Genomic DNA, 15,498 nt, shown 5'->3' with positions numbered 1-15,498 from the left:
TACCTCCTTGTAACTTATTTATTTTATACCTAATAGTTTGTACCTTTAATCTCCTTTGCCTATTTTGCCCCTCACCTTTCCCCCTACTCTGGTAACCACTAGTTTTTCCTCTGTGTCTGTGAGTCTGCTTCTGTTTTGTGATAATTGTTTGTTTGTTTTATTCTTTAGATTTCACGTATAAGTGAAAACATACAGTATTTCTTTGTCTGTGATCATTGATGTTACTATGGCAAAAAGATTACAACTCGCTGAAGACTCATGATGGTTAGCATTTTTTAGCAATAAAGTCTTTTTTAATTAACGTGTATATGTTATTTTTTAGACATAATACTGCTGTATTATGTTATGCAATAGTATTATGCAGTCCAAACATAAGTTTTATCTCTACTGGGAAACTAAAAAATTTGTGTGACTCACTTTTTTATGATATTTGCTTTATTGCAGTGGTCTAGAACCAAACCTGCAGTATCTCCAAGGTATGCCTGTACATGGATAAAGTAATGAAGGAGAAACATGAGAGTAAGTGTACAAAATATAACCCATATTTGGTATACCCAAATGAGGTGCCTTCTTTTAAACAATCATTTCTGTGTACTTTCATAATTTTGTCTTTATTCTCTTTAAGTCTTTCTTGTTTTTTTTTTTTTTTTTGGCCTCGCCCTGTGGCTTACGGGATCTTAGTTGCCCAACCCAATCCACCCCCTCGGCAGTGAAAACGCAGAGTCCTCACCACTGGACCGCCAGGGAATTCCCCCTCTTAAAGTCTTTGAGAAGGACTTCTGACTAATCTAAAATTCAACTTACTGATATGAGAAATGAATGTCACCATCACAGTAATTTTGTTTTCAGCTTGAGAGCCTGGTGTCACATTCCATCTACTTACTACGCTTAATCTCATTTTTTAAAAAGAGGAACAATAGGACTGGCACTTGAGTCTGTCAAGTTATAGGCATATACATTTGTTTTTTAAATTCCTTGCAGTGGAAATAATGACTTTTTGGACACTCAAAATCATGTGGAATAAATATAACAGTGAAGATTATTTCATTACACAGCCAGGAATTGGAGGGATAACTTTTAGTATAATAATCAAATAGATCTTTCTTAGACTGTCAAAAGTTTTTTATTTTTTCTAACAAAGTGCCTATGAGTTGCTGTGTTGGGTTACATTGGGCAATTGTCTTATGATTTTGATTTTGTCTTATGATTTTATAAAGTATATAAGAATTATTTCAGTGTAGGGAAATAAGAGGAAAACAGTTAAAATTAGGATATTGTCTCTGAGTTTTTGTCTAGGTCAGAGATTTTGAAGATTTTAAGTACTTCCAAAAGTGAAACAATCCCTGCAAACTCTCTGGACACTGTGTGTTTTCATTTCCCCAGGGGGAAGGGCAATAGCTGAGGTGGCTTCCTGCTTAAGGCAAGGGTGGAGAAAGCTGGCATTTCCCAGGGTGTCCAGGGGAGATGAGTGGATGTGTTGTTTCCATGGACACACCACTGCTCCATTTTTTCCTTTTAGGTGGTGACCATTGTGACTGGACTTAGTCTGGTGAGGTGTACACTATTGGAGATTTGCTCTCACAAACTCTTCTCAATTTTTTCTCTACAATCTTTATACAAGTATCTTACTTCCAAAATAGAATTACTTTGTGATTTTACTTTGGAGATTTGCTTAATTCTTTCTAATGGGATATGGTTAAGCTAATGAAATATTCCAAAAAGTAGTTGTTATTTTATTTTTTAAATGATCATAAAAACACACACCAGTATATTCAAGAACCTATTTATTGTCTTGTCTGCTTGTAAGGCATTTAAGGCATTATGACTTTTGTTCTAGTTCTATTTGCATTTGGAACCCTCAGTGAAAATTCCTAGTTTTCCTGAATAACTGTGTGCAGTCATACCTTTAGAACACATGCGCTTTAGTACGAGTTGTAAGGTGCACTGGGTGTAAAAAGGGTGGAAGCAAGGGTGGGCTGTGATTCAAAAAGGAAAATGTGGAACAAGGGGCTACTTGTGGATTTCATTGGATACATGATTTAATTTAGTTAATTAGGAGATAGAAGCATCAGGAAAAGCGGAGCTTGTGCCCACACAAGTCACACAGTCTAATACAGTAACCTTTAGACAACAGCTGTAACCTAAAAGGCCCACGCCAAAAACAACAGAGCAGGGCCCAGTTCCTGTCCCTTAAAGCGGGACAGCTGAAATGGTGGCTGAGTTTAACAACAAAAAAGAACAAAGCAAAACAAACAATAATCCAAATCAAGGTTTTCTGAAAGGAAAATGTACTAATTAGAAGTTGGACATTTCGAGAACACTGTCTTATGGAGTATGCCAATTTTATCTGTGGATTTTTGGTTCCTAACCATTGGCTGAGAAAATATTTCAAGTTATTGCATCTTTCTAGGTGGAACTGAAACATTGTATCCTTCTAATAAAAATTCTAAATTGGGCTTAGCATAGTAATAATTTATGTTGTGGGACTTTGAAGAGCAAAGAGTAACATCTTTCTACCCACCCTGATTTTGCATCAGTTTTCTTTCCACAAGGCAATGAAGAGTTATTTTTATAGATAGTAATGTCCAGTATACATTGAAATTAATAAATCCGCATCTGTGATATTATGCATCAGTTTTTAAAAAGTACTCCTGACGGTTAATTTCAGTGGCAGAAAATGCTGAAAAAATTGGGATGTTGATTTCCAAAGTGGTTTTTCTTTAAAAAAATTATAAGTTGTAGCTAATGATAAGTGATTGTGCCAGAGATTTCCAGGTTACTGCCAAATAGAGGATTTTGGAAAATTAAAAAAAAAGAAAAAGCTGGATCATTTAAGGAAAGTAATTCATTTCACACTTTGACTCTTTCCCAGAACAAACATAAAAAATGCACTATTCTCCTTCCCGGTATTAACGAAATATTTTCCAAATCCATTGCATTGCATGCATTGCATTCCTTTATCAGGATCTTATTCAGTTTGTGACTCTGCTGGAAACTGATATCTTAGAATTAATCTGATACATGCTTTTACCTACTTTTCTCTTGTTTAATGCTAAGCTTAAGTACAACGACATTCATTTTAATTTTGTTAGGCTTTCTGGACACACTTCCACAACTACAAATAAAAAGTTTCAAGTCATTTGTTTTATTTCTTTTTCTCTCCTCCTTTTAAAAGATTTTAACTTTTTGGTGAATTAATTGTTTAAAAAAGTTTCCAAGTTAGGGATCTGTTTTTTGATCTACTGTTTGTCGAATATAAATTTAAGGAAAATCTGCATTTTTTTTAAGGTACATAGAAGGTTAACCAAACTGCCTTAAAAGCTACTGACTGCTATTTAAAACATAGGCACAGTTTTTGTGGAAATCAAGAACATTTGCCCTGTACTCAGGTTCGGAAAACCAAGAGTTACAGAGGGTCACCAGGGTTAAGAGAGTGGCAGAGACCCGTCGTCCATGAAAGGTGACAGTTCTGTTTTTCCACTTACGGGGCTCAGCGGCCGGGGCAGCTAGCAACGCTTCTGTTTGTATGAGCAACCTTCTCCATGAGTTATAACTGTATGCAAGACTTACTGTGATGGCCTGGAGTCTCTCCTTCACCAGCTCAGCTTCTTCCATTCTAGAAGTCAAGGACAGGCAGCCAGTGAGGGAAGTCCAAAACTACCATAAAGCAGGAGCCTCCTTGGGGAGAGGAGTGGAGGTGACAGAGAAGCAGGGAGAAATCCGCTTTGGCAGCGGTGGAGAAAAGCAGAAATCCCCGACTCGGCAGGAGCGTCTCTGAGCAGATGTACAGATCAGGCCAGACACATGTAATGAGGGTGTGCTGGGGAAGCAGACGCTGAGGCTGCTAGCACGGGCTGACTGACAAGTTTGAACGGCAGCCGTACAAGCCCTTTTCCTTCAGGAGCTGCCAGCTCTTTGTTGTAATGTGCACAGTTAGCAAGGCACATTTTCTTATTAACTGTTCCTTACCCAATTCATTCTTTCCTAGGAGTAGCGCTAGAAGCCCATGCACTGAGTGCTTAATCAGACTCTGCTCTAGCCACACACAATCAAATCTCTGCATGTGTGGGTCTGTGTGTATTTGTAACAAAGTTGTTTACCTGTACTGTCCTCCAGAGTTGCAAAGACAAAGGCTTACCTTGACTGGGTCAAGTCACTTGCTTGCCTTTCTTCCTTTAATTGCATTTAGATAAGAATACAAAATTCTAGAGTAACTTTAGAATTTAATATAGTGGTAAACTTACATCAGGCTGTCCTTGCCTTTCCCTTCCCCTCCTACTTCAGCAGTTTGTTTCAAATTTTGGAATCTTTAGGTCATGGAGAAATTAAAGGCATTAACGTGACTCTGTTAAGAACTTGGTCCACCGGCTGTGTTCAGTGTGGTTTAAATGTCAAGTACCACCCTCCCTTATTTCTTGTCTTGGATTTCTATGGAATGCAGTTCTTTCTTGGATCCTATTCAGCAATGACACTCAGAAAGTTGCCCATCTTGACCTCACCAGTTATGCAAGAGAAAGGAATGAGACTTTGAAAGTGTGATGAGACATTCTGTAACTCATGTAGTCTGACACCATGTGAGTATTCCCTGGCCCTTTAGAAAGAGGAAGTCAAGCCCAGCGAAACTCTTAGGTCAAAGCAGAGGCTGGGAAGCTTTATGACTGACTTTGTGTTCTTTCCCCTACCATTTCTTTAATTAAGTTTTGATGTAATAAATCCTAATTACCATCTACCTCATTGTTACATGTTTAGATGCTATCAAGCACCTTCATATCAACATTCAGCTGAAGAGGTTAAAAGGACACCCCAAACATTGAACAGATGTTCTTATTTCCTTTGCATTATTGATATCAGTAATAATAATGGCTAACATTTGTTCAGTACTCTCTATAGGCAAACGCTTTACGTTGGATTTATCTTACAAGGTGCTGGCGATATTAGCCCTATTTTAAAAATGAGGGAACTGAGGCTCAGAGAGGTCATTTGTCACACAGGTAATAAGTAGCAATGCCAGGATTGGAACCTGGACTTTCTAATAGCCATTCATCAGTTCTGCCCAAGAAGCAGGGCAAGGTGAAACACAGGCTGAAGGTTACATCAGTTGTTATGAGAAAGAATTGGGCCCCCAGCCTCCTCCTCCATCTAGCTCCCAGAACACTTAGAGCTGGTTATAAACCACTTAGTTAGAACTCTGTGGGGATCTCCTCTGGGTGCCCTTTGTGGCCCTAGTGAGAAAAGATTTCCCCATATTGTCATTTAAAGTCACGCTACCATAGAACCTTAAGGTGAAACTCACCAGTTTCCACAGTGTGAAGTCATACATGAGTGTAGTTTGTCTTTACTCATACATCCTCAAGGGACATTTAGGGAGACTAGAGAATGGGAGAATTGACCAGGTGTGGGCCAAGCTTGATTGCTATTGGATGGATATTTAAGCTTAAAAGATCAAACCTTTAAAATTTTTGATTTTGTTTATCTGCAGATCCTGGCTGAAATTAAAGACAAGAGAGCGGTAGTGATAAATATCTCAGTCAGAATTGCGTATTTGCTGCTCAGAACAGATGGCAGCCATCCAATTATTAGTCTGGATCTTTTCCTAAAACCAATTTACCTCTTAAATCTCATTTCTGTAATGGGAAAACCCAAGTGTTTTCTAGTGCAAGGGGAGGACTAGATTAAATAAGAAAATCAGGGAATTTAGGAGGGAGCAAGACTGTAATAACTGATTGGGATCATCATGTGTTTATTCATTTATTTAGCTGATAACACTAATAATTGCGAATTTTCAGCATTTGTTATCCATTTATTCTGCACATATTTGTTGAGCACCTATGATGTGTCAGGTACTGTGCTAGATGTTTGAAATACATGGATAAACAAAATTCCTGCTCTGCTGGAACTTATATTCTAGAAGGCAGTAAAAGATAAATATAATAAACAAGCAAAATATAGGAGGTGAGAAGATGACTATGTTGGTCTGAGTCCTTTTGAAAAACAAATGCCAAGATGGATTAAATGTGTTTGATTTTATTAGGAGAATGACAGTATGAGAAAAAATGGGGAGGTAGGCAGCAAAGGCTGGAGCTGGGGAGGTCTGGGAGAGTGGTCAGACCATGGTGCATATTTGACCAGACGGAAGGCAAGAGGGAGGGAAAGTTGGGTGAAAACAGTCCAACCTGCAGTGCAGTGTAAGGAGGATCGGCAAGGCCATCAGAGAGTGCTGGAGCCAAAGTCAGCTACCAGAGAGGTCCTGTGTCTCCGAGGAATGAGCCTATTTTAGCATTCCTGCCAGACTCAATCAATGGCTGGGAGTAACCCCTGAGTGGCATGGTCTTGATGCAAATACGGGGATGGATTTCAGAGTACAACAGCTGGGACCCCTGGTCGATTTTATTCTCATAGTTGGATGTCTGAGCGGCACATTCTCATGACAGCCACAGTGATAAATGCTGTGGAAAGAAAATAGAGCAAGGGAGGAGAATAAAGATCTCTAATGGGTGGCAAGTTGCAGTTTAGAATTGGGCTCTTAAGGTAGCCTGCATGAGAGAGAAGCATTTGAACAAGGCCTTGAAGGAGGGTTGGGACTTAGCCATGAGGATATCAGTGGGAAGAGCTGATCAGGAAAAGCCTGTGCAAAGGGCCTTGGGTGGACTCTTATGTAGCATGTTTTAGGAGCAAGGCCAGTATGGTTAGACAGCTGGGACTGAAGGGAAGCATAACAGGAGATGTGATTGGAATTGTAACTAGTCTCGGTCCATGAATGGGTCTTGTTAGGCCATTGTAAGGACTTTGGCTTTTACTCTGTGTGTGGTAAGAAGCCAATGAGGTGTTCTGGGCGGAGAAGTAACATGACCTAGCATGTTTTGCAAGGATGGAAGTAGGGAGACTAGGCAGGATGCTACAGCAGTAATTCAGCTGAGAAATGATGGTAGCTTGAGCCAAAGTGGTACAATGAGGGTAGTGGGAACTGGTTAAACTGTGGATATAATTTAAAGTAGAACCCACAGTATTTCCTGAGATTGGATACAGGGTTTGAGAGAAAGAGAAGATTCATGATAACTCTAAGACCCTTGGACAGGGCAAATGGAAGTTGCCATCAATCGAGATACAGAAGTTGTGAAATAATTTTTTTTTGAGGAAGAGGGTGGATACCAAGTGCTCAGTTTTGGACAAGTGGATTAGTTATCATGTGGAAATGTTGAATAGACAATTGGATATATGAGTCTGGAGTTCAGGAAAGACGGCTTATCTGGATTTATAAAATTTATTTTATCTCTGGTAATAAGTAGGATCACAAAATATCTAGAATTATGGTCCACAAAGCAGCATAATCTAGTGAACTAGTATTTATTCAATGTTAAATATATATTTATGACCAAATTCAGTCATTGTAAAATACACAGTAGAGCTCTATCTGCTCTCAATTATTTTATTAAAGTAATTTTACTAAATATTTTGTTGTTTGCCAACCAATGTAAATGAGGATGGCAAGAGTTAAAAGTTACAGTCCATTACCTTACCTTATATTAGGAGTTAAGAGACGTAAGAGCTTCTGAGACAGTGCGTTTTCTTAAAATGAATTTGCTTTCTGGTTGGAGAAGTAAGATATAGGCTTGAAACAATTAGAGGACAAAAGAATAGTAAACAAACTGTCACTGTATTCTGATAAAACGTAGTGCTAACTATTGCACTAATTGAGACCAGGATAGTATAGCATGGTTAGTAATAGTGGTGTATGGCACAAAAAGTAAGTGCAAAATAAGTTGAAGAAGATAGAAATTAATGTGAGTTGCAGGAAAGCTACTACAGGGAGAAAGCAGAACTTAAAAGCAGAGAAGTCATTTCTAAGTGTCAGAGGGAGGGAAATACAATGTATTCAAAGACCAGAAAGGAAATTGTCCTTACCTGGGGCAGAGAGGAGAATTAGATAGAAACACTGATAGAAATATATATCCATACATAGAATTTGATGTTCAGGGAAAGTGAATTAGGGGAGTGGGAGAAGAAAGATCAAATTCATATTTCAGAAGAATAAAACTGTCAACTCTTTTCAGAACATATAGGAAGAGGGAAAGATTAGGTAGGAAGGTCTTTTAGGAAGGTAGGAAGTATGAAATATGAGTGCTTGTGGATAGAGCCTAAAAAATTGCCAATGTTCTGTAAAAGGAAGGGTGCCCAGGCTTTTTTCTGAGCTCCGGAGGCCAAGGAGTAAATGAATAAGTAGGACAAAGTAAGTGGAGTAGTACTTAAGGTGCTAATACAAATATTTAAAAACCCAAGGATGATGGTGATGGGAATGATTTATAAGGGAGAAATCCAAAAGAAATTTCAGTAAGAGTGTTAAACTAGAAGCATGAGAATTTGATAGGTTCCAAATTATGGACAAAATAGAGCCTTAGATTAGAGATTTTGGATTGCAAACCACAGAGAAATAAAATCCAAATAAAATAATGGCAGGAAGAACATTGAAGGAAACCAAGGGTAGGAAGTAAATAATGTGAAAAGATTTTCTAGAGCCTTTCTGAAGCCAGATCCCATTAAAAAAGTGGGTGCTCACTCTCTGACCCCTCTCTCTCTTGTTCTCTCTTCCTTCCCTTCTTTCTTTATGACTTCTCAGACTTCTGGAGGCCAGAAATGGTGTCTGCCTAAAGAGAGAGTTTCCTTCTCATAGTCAGTAGATGTTTAAACAATGTGTGAAGTATGGATAGATGAATGAACAAATGATCAGATCTCAGGGTACTTGGGCTCCCATGTAGTAGTGACACATCTTTACAATTTCATATCTAGTTCCATAATTGTATCCCTATGATCACCAAACTGTTCTCTGAAACCTCTATAATCCCTGAAAGAATCATTAAAAACATCCTGATTCTCAGATTTGTTATGTGATAACCAGTCTGTCTCTATTCTTGTTGCCCTTGACTCTTACTTTCACATCCTCTCCTTCTCTAGTATGGGATGGTATTTAATTGCTATAAGCAAGTAACAGACAGGTATGTAAATTGGGTGATCACATAAATTCCAGGAGATTACTGATACTGGTTTATATTATATTTATATTCCTGATACTGGTTTATATACTGGTTTATATAGCTGGGTTGACAATATGCCTATTTCTTTGTTAGGTAATTTGAGCTTTATGGTTTAGAGGCTAAATGGGGAAAATGCAAAAGGCTTCAAGACCATCTATGGTGCATGTGCTCATCTTACTTGAACTGTTCATGGCACTGGGCAGAGTTGATTCCTCTTTCCTTCTTTCTTCACTTGGCCGCCATGATATGCACTCTTGATTTTATTCCCACCTCACTAGTTTCTCTTTCTTAGCCTTCTTTGCTGGTTCCTTCTCTTTTCCCCAACCTGAACACCAGGGTTCAGTTGTTGGTGTTCATTTCTTCTCGATTATTCTCTACTCACTCCCTAGAGATCTCATTTTATCTCATTCTAATGCCATTTATATGCCAAGACTGCATTTTTTTGTACCTACAGCTTAGACTCCCCTTCTGCCCTAGGATCTTAAGAACTCACTTACCCCAAATACCTGCGTGGCTCATTCCCTCACCTTTTTTTTGGGTCTTTGCCAAGATGTCACCTTCTCAGTGAGGCCTCCCCTGACCACACTATAGAAAACCACAGACTTCTCTGATTCTAGCAATCCCCCTCACCTGGACCTATTTTTTGCCATAACCCTTATCATCTTCTACAATACTATATAATGCAATTTTTTTGTTTGTTGGTTGCTTGGATTATTGTCTTTCTTCTTTCACTATGGGGGCAACTTCCACATAGTGAAGGGTTTTGTCTGTATTTGGAAATCAATGCTTGAAAAGATTCAGTAACCTATCAAGGGGTTACATATCCAGTAAGCAATGAGACCAGGATTTTAAATCTGGGATTGTCTTGTCCCAAAGCTCCACCACAGTCCACTATATCATCCTACCTCTATTCTTCCTCAGTTGGAATGAGACACCATAGTACCAGGTTTAACGACATATATTATTACATGCCTAGAATAACACATTATGCATGAGGAGCCAACTTGGTCATTTTGGTAATTTGTGGAATTGATTTTTTAAGACTGCACACAATCTACAACCATTTTTCTTTAGGGATTTGTTTAAAAATGAGACTACAGCTTTTCTGTAAGTGAAGTATTTCAGAGGTATACCAGTATCAAAAAAAAAAAATTTTACTAGCAGATATTTAAAGTGTGTATGTGGATAAGCATGCTGCTTTCTCTTTGAACAACTCATAGTTCTTTCAGGCTGAGTTTCCTAGGATTCAAACAACTGCTTAATTTAGTGGAAAATAATATTTAACGAAACCAATTGTTGGACTTTTTGGAGATGAAGGAAGCAGCTGTTTTCTGAACTTAGCCTATCAAAAATAGCCACAGACAAAAAATTATCTATTAACAAATGAAACATACAGAGCAAAAAAATCCCCCCAAACACCCATCAAACAAAATGCAAGTGTTCCATAATTTATTTCTTTTCTCATGTGCACATAAAATGAGAAGTTAATATTTAACATATTTAGGATCTTATATTTTAGTTTCCTCTGACTCAGTTTACAAATGGACATGAAGATAATCAGCATCGTAAAAATGTTAGCATTGATGTCAACATCACCAGTGATAAGTCATCTTGAGAGGACATACCCTTGATATGATGTGATGGGAATGGCACTTTACCTTTGTGATCTTCCTCTCCAAAAACACTGAAAAACTTCAGAGTCTGAAGAGTCTACAGTTATCATTCCAGCAAGATCAAGGACTATAGGTGCCTCAGCACAATGAATTCTCCTCTATCAAATCACCACTCACACGTCAAAACCTAGTGGCTTTCATACCCGTGTATAGTGTGTACCATAGAGGGGATGAAAGGACCATCTAAGCTGAACTTTAAGTGTACTTTTTTGAGTCAGAGCATTTGGTGAGGACCGTTTGCCTTATGCATTTTCCTGCCTTTGTTAGCAGTGTAAGGAAGCTGCCCTTCCCTTTGCATTGTTTTCGGGTTTGGGTGTTTTCAAAAATGCTGCTCCACTGTGATACCTTCACTTGATGCTTTCATTTTCAGTCAACTCAATATTTAAAATATTTGGATCAAGAATGTTCCTGAAGTCAAAATTATTTTGAATGGTGTCCACAAAACGTGATACTACACATACTCAACTGGATATTTATTTATTTATATATTTTTACATCTTTATTAGAGTATAATTGCTTTACAATGGTGTGTTAGTTTCTGCTTTATAACAAAGTGAATCAGTTATACATATACATATGTACCCATATCTCTTCCTTCTTGCGTCTCCCTTCCTCCCACCCTCCCTATCCCACCCCTCCAGGCGGTCACAAAACACTGAGCTGATCTCCCTATGCTATGCGGCTGCTTCCCACCAGTGATCAACCTTACGTTTGGTAGTGTATATATGTCCATGCCTCTCTCTCGCTTTGTCACAGCTTACCCTTCCTCCTCCCCATATCCTCAAGTCCATTCTCTAGTAGGTCTGTGTCTTTATTCCTGTCTTACCCCTAGGTTCTTCATGACATTTTTTTCCCTTAAATTCCATATATATGTGTTAGCATACGGTATTTGTCTTTCTCTTTCTGACTTACTTCACTCTGTATGACACACTCTAGGTCTATCCACCTCATTACAAATAGTTCAATTTTGTTTCTTTTTATGGCTGAGTAAAATTCCATTGTATACATGTGCCACATCTTCTTTATCCATTCATCCGATGATGGGCACTTAGGTTGTTTCCATCTCCAGGCTATTGTAAATAGAGCTGCAAAGAACATTTTGGTACATGACTCTTTTTGAATTATGGTTTTCTCAGGGTATATGCCCAGTAGTGGGATTGCTGGGTCATATGGTAGTTCTATTTGTAGTTTTTTAAGGAAACTCCATACTACTCTCCACAGTGGCTGTATAAATTTACATTCCCACCAACAGTGCAAGAGGGTTCCCTTTTCTCCACACCCTCTCCAGCATTTATTGTTTCTAGATTTTTTGATGATGGCCATTCTGACTGGTGTGAGATGATATCTCATTGTAGTTTTGATTTGCATTTCTCTAATGATTAATGATGTTGAGCATTCTTTCATGTGTTTGTTGGCATTCTGTATATCTTCTTTGGAGAAATGTCTATTTAGGTCTTCTGCCCATTTTTGGATGGGGTTGTTTGTTTTTTTGTTATTGAGCTGCATGAGCTGCTTATAAATTTTGGAGATTAATCCTTTGTCAGTTGCTTCATTTGCAAATATTTGCTCCCATTCTGAGGGTTGCCTTTTGGTCTTGTTTATGGTTTCCTTTGCTGTGCAAAAGCTTTGAAGTTTCATTAGGTCCCATTTGTTTATTTTTGTTTCTATTTCCATTTCTCTGGGAAGTGGGTCAGAAAGGATCTTGCTGTGATTTATGTCATAGAGTGTTCTGCCTATGTTTTCCTCTAAGAGTTTGATAGTTTCTGGCCTTACATTTAGGTCTTTAATCCATTTTGAGCTTATTTTTGTGTATGGTGTTAAGGAATGATCTAATCTCATACTTTTACATGTACCTGTCCAGTTTTCCCAGCACCGCTTATTGAAGAGGCTGTCCTTTCTCCACTGTACATTCCTGCCTCCTTTATCAAAGATAAGGTGATCATATGTGCGTGGGTTTATCTCCGGGCTTTCTATCCTGTTCCATTGACCTTTCTGTTTTTTTGCCAATACCATACTGTCTTGATTACTGTAGCTTTCTAGTATAGTCTGAAGTCAGGGAGCCTGATTCCTCCAGCTCCGTTTTTCATTCTCAAGATTGCTTTGGCTTTTCGGGGTCTTTTGTGTTTCCACACAAATTATAAAATTTTTTGTTATAGTTCTGTGAAAAATACCAGTGGTAGTTTGATAGGGATTGCAGTGAATCTTTAGATTGCTTTGAGTAGTAGAGTCATTTTCACAATGTTGATTCTTCCAATCCAAGAACATGGTATATCTATCCATCTATGTGTATCATCTTTAATTTCTTTCATCAGTATCTTATAATTTTCTGCATATAGGTCTTTTGTCTCCTTAGGTAGGTTTATTCCTAGATATTTTATTCTTTTTGTTGCAATGGTAAATGGGAGTGTTTTCTTGATTTCACTTTCAGATTTTTCATCATTAGTGTATAGGAATGCCAGAGATTTCTGTGCATTACTTTTGTATCCTGCTACTTTACCAAATTCATTGATTAGCTCTAGTAGTTTTCTGGTAGCATCTTTAGGATTCTCTATGTATACTATCATGTCATCTGCAAATATTGACAGCTTTACTTCTTCTTTTCTGATTTGGATTCCTTTTATTTCCTTTTCTTCTCTGATTGCTGTGGCTAAAACTTCCAAAACTATGTTGAATAAGAGTGGTGAGAGTAGGCAACCTTGTCTTGTTCCTGATCTTAGTGGAAATGCTTTCAGTTTTTTTACCATTCAGGATGATGTTGGCTGTGGGTTTGTCATATATGGCCTTTATTATGTTGAGGAAAGTTCCCTCTATGCCTACTTTCTGCAGGGTTTTTATCATAAATTGGTGTTGAATATTGTCAAAAGCTTTCTCTGCATCTATTGAGATGACCATATGGTTTTTCTCCTTCAATTGGTTAATATGGTTTATCACATTGATTGTTTTGCATATATTGAAGAATCCTTGCATTCCTGGAATAAACCCCACTTGATCATGGTGTATGATCCTTTTAATGTGCTGTTGGATTCTGTTTGCTAGTATTTTGTTGAGGATTTTTGCATCTATGTTCATCAGTGATATTGGCCTGTAGTTTTCTTTCTTTGTGACATCCTTGTCTGGTTTTGGTATCAAGGTGATGGTGGCTTCGTAGAATGAGTTTGGGAGTGTTCCTCCCTCTGCTACATTTTGGAAGAGTTTGAGAAGGATAGGTGTTAGCTCTTCTCTAAATGTTTGATAGAATTCGCCTGTGAAGCCATCTGGACCTGGGCTTTTGTTTGTTGGAAGATTCTTAATCACAGTTTCAATTTCAGTGCTTGTGATTTGTCTGTTCATATTTTGTATTTCATCCTGATTCAGTCTTGGCATGTTGTGCCTTTCTAAGAATTTGTCCATTTCTTCCAGGTTGTCCATTTTATTGGCATAGAGTTGCTTGTAGTAATCTCTCATGATCTTTTGTATTTCTGTAGTGTCAGTCGTTACTTCTCCTTTTTCATTTTTAATTCTATTGATATGAGTCTTCTCCCTTTTTTTCCTTGATGAGTCTGGCTAATGGTTTATCAATTTTGTTTATCTTCTCAAAGAACCAGCTCTTAGTTTTATTGATCTTTGCTATCATTTCCTTCATTTCTTTTTCATTTATTTCTTATCTGATTTTCATGATTTCTTTCCTTCTGCTAACTTTGGGGTGTTTTTATTCTTCTCTAATTGCTTTAGGTGCAAGGTTAGGTTGTTTATTCGAGATGTTTCCTGTTTCTTAAGGTAGGATTGTATTGCTATAAACTTCCCTCTTAGAACTGCTTTTGCTGCATCCCATAGATTTTGGGTCATCGTGTCTCCATTGTCATTTGTTTCTAGGTATTTTTTTATTTTTCTTTGATTTCTTCAGTGATCACTTCATTATTAAGTAGTGTATTGTTTAGCCTCCATGTGTTTGTATTTTTTACAGATCTTTTCCTGTAATTGATATCTAGTCTCATAGCGTTGTGGTCGGAAAAGATACTTGAAATAATTTCAATTTTCTTAAATTTACCAAGGCTTGACTTGTGACCCAAGATATGATCTAACCTGGAGAATGTTCCATGAGCACTTGAGAAAAAAGTGTATTCTGTTGTTTTCGGGTGGAATGTCCTATAAATATCACTTAAGTCCATATTGTTTAATGTATCATTTAAAGCTTGTGTTTCCTTATTTATTTTCATTTTGGATGATCTGTCCATGGGTGAAAGTGGGGTGTTAAAGTCCCCTACTATGAATGTGTTACTGTCAATTTCCCCTTTTATGGCTGTTAGTATTTGCCTTATGTATTGAGGTGCTCCTATGTTTGGTTCATAAATATTTACAATTGTTATATCTTCTTCTTGGATCGATCCCTTGATCATTATGCAGTGTCCTTCTTTGTCTCTTCTAATAGTCTTTAAAGTCTATTTTGTCTGATATGAGAATTGCTACTCCAGCTTTCTTTTGGTTTCCATTTCATGAAATATCTTTTTCCATCCCCTTACTTTCAGTCTGTATGTGTCTCTGGGTCTGAAGTGGGTCTCTTGTAGACAGCAAATATATGGGTCTTGTGTTTGTATCCATTCAGCCAATCTGTTTCTTTTGGTGCGAGCATTTAGTCCATTTACATTTAAGGTAATTATCGATATGTATGTTCCTATTCCCATTTTCTTAATTGTTTTCGGTTCGTTGTTGTAGGTCTTTTCCTTCTCTTGTGTTTCTTGCCTAGAGAAGTTCCTTTGGCAGTTGTTGTAAAGCTGGTTTGGTGGTGCTGAACTCTTTCAGCTTTTGGTTGTCTGTAA

At 37.7% G+C, this 15,498-nt stretch overlaps 1 protein-coding gene across 2 annotated transcripts in view; it reads right to left on the bottom strand.

The window, feature by feature from the left end:
- PALMD (palmdelphin) overlaps positions 1 to 4,392 on the bottom strand; it is a 55,758-nt gene extending 51,366 nt beyond the window's left edge. Inside the window, exons 1-2 of one of the 2 annotated variants that reach the window (XM_032612081.1) lie at positions 4,245 to 4,392; positions 3,571 to 3,616 (exon numbers count right to left, since the gene is read on the bottom strand). In XM_032612081.1, the coding sequence (XP_032467972.1) occupies positions 3,571 to 3,615 (45 nt within the window). In that variant the 5' untranslated portion in view covers position 3,616; positions 4,245 to 4,392. Of the gene's footprint in view, positions 1 to 3,570; positions 3,617 to 4,138 lie in introns of both variants that reach the window. The other variant, XM_032612078.1, reaches the window with a different exon arrangement.
- Between the last annotated feature and the right edge of the window lie 11,106 nt (positions 4,393 to 15,498).

The sequence above is a fragment of the Phocoena sinus genome, chromosome 1, assembly GCF_008692025.1.
Source record: "Phocoena sinus isolate mPhoSin1 chromosome 1, mPhoSin1.pri, whole genome shotgun sequence".
Classification (NCBI taxonomy): Eukaryota; Metazoa; Chordata; class Mammalia; order Artiodactyla; family Phocoenidae; genus Phocoena; species Phocoena sinus.
Note: the sequence above shows the minus strand (reverse complement) of the source record. Positions and strands in the feature narration are given on the sequence as shown.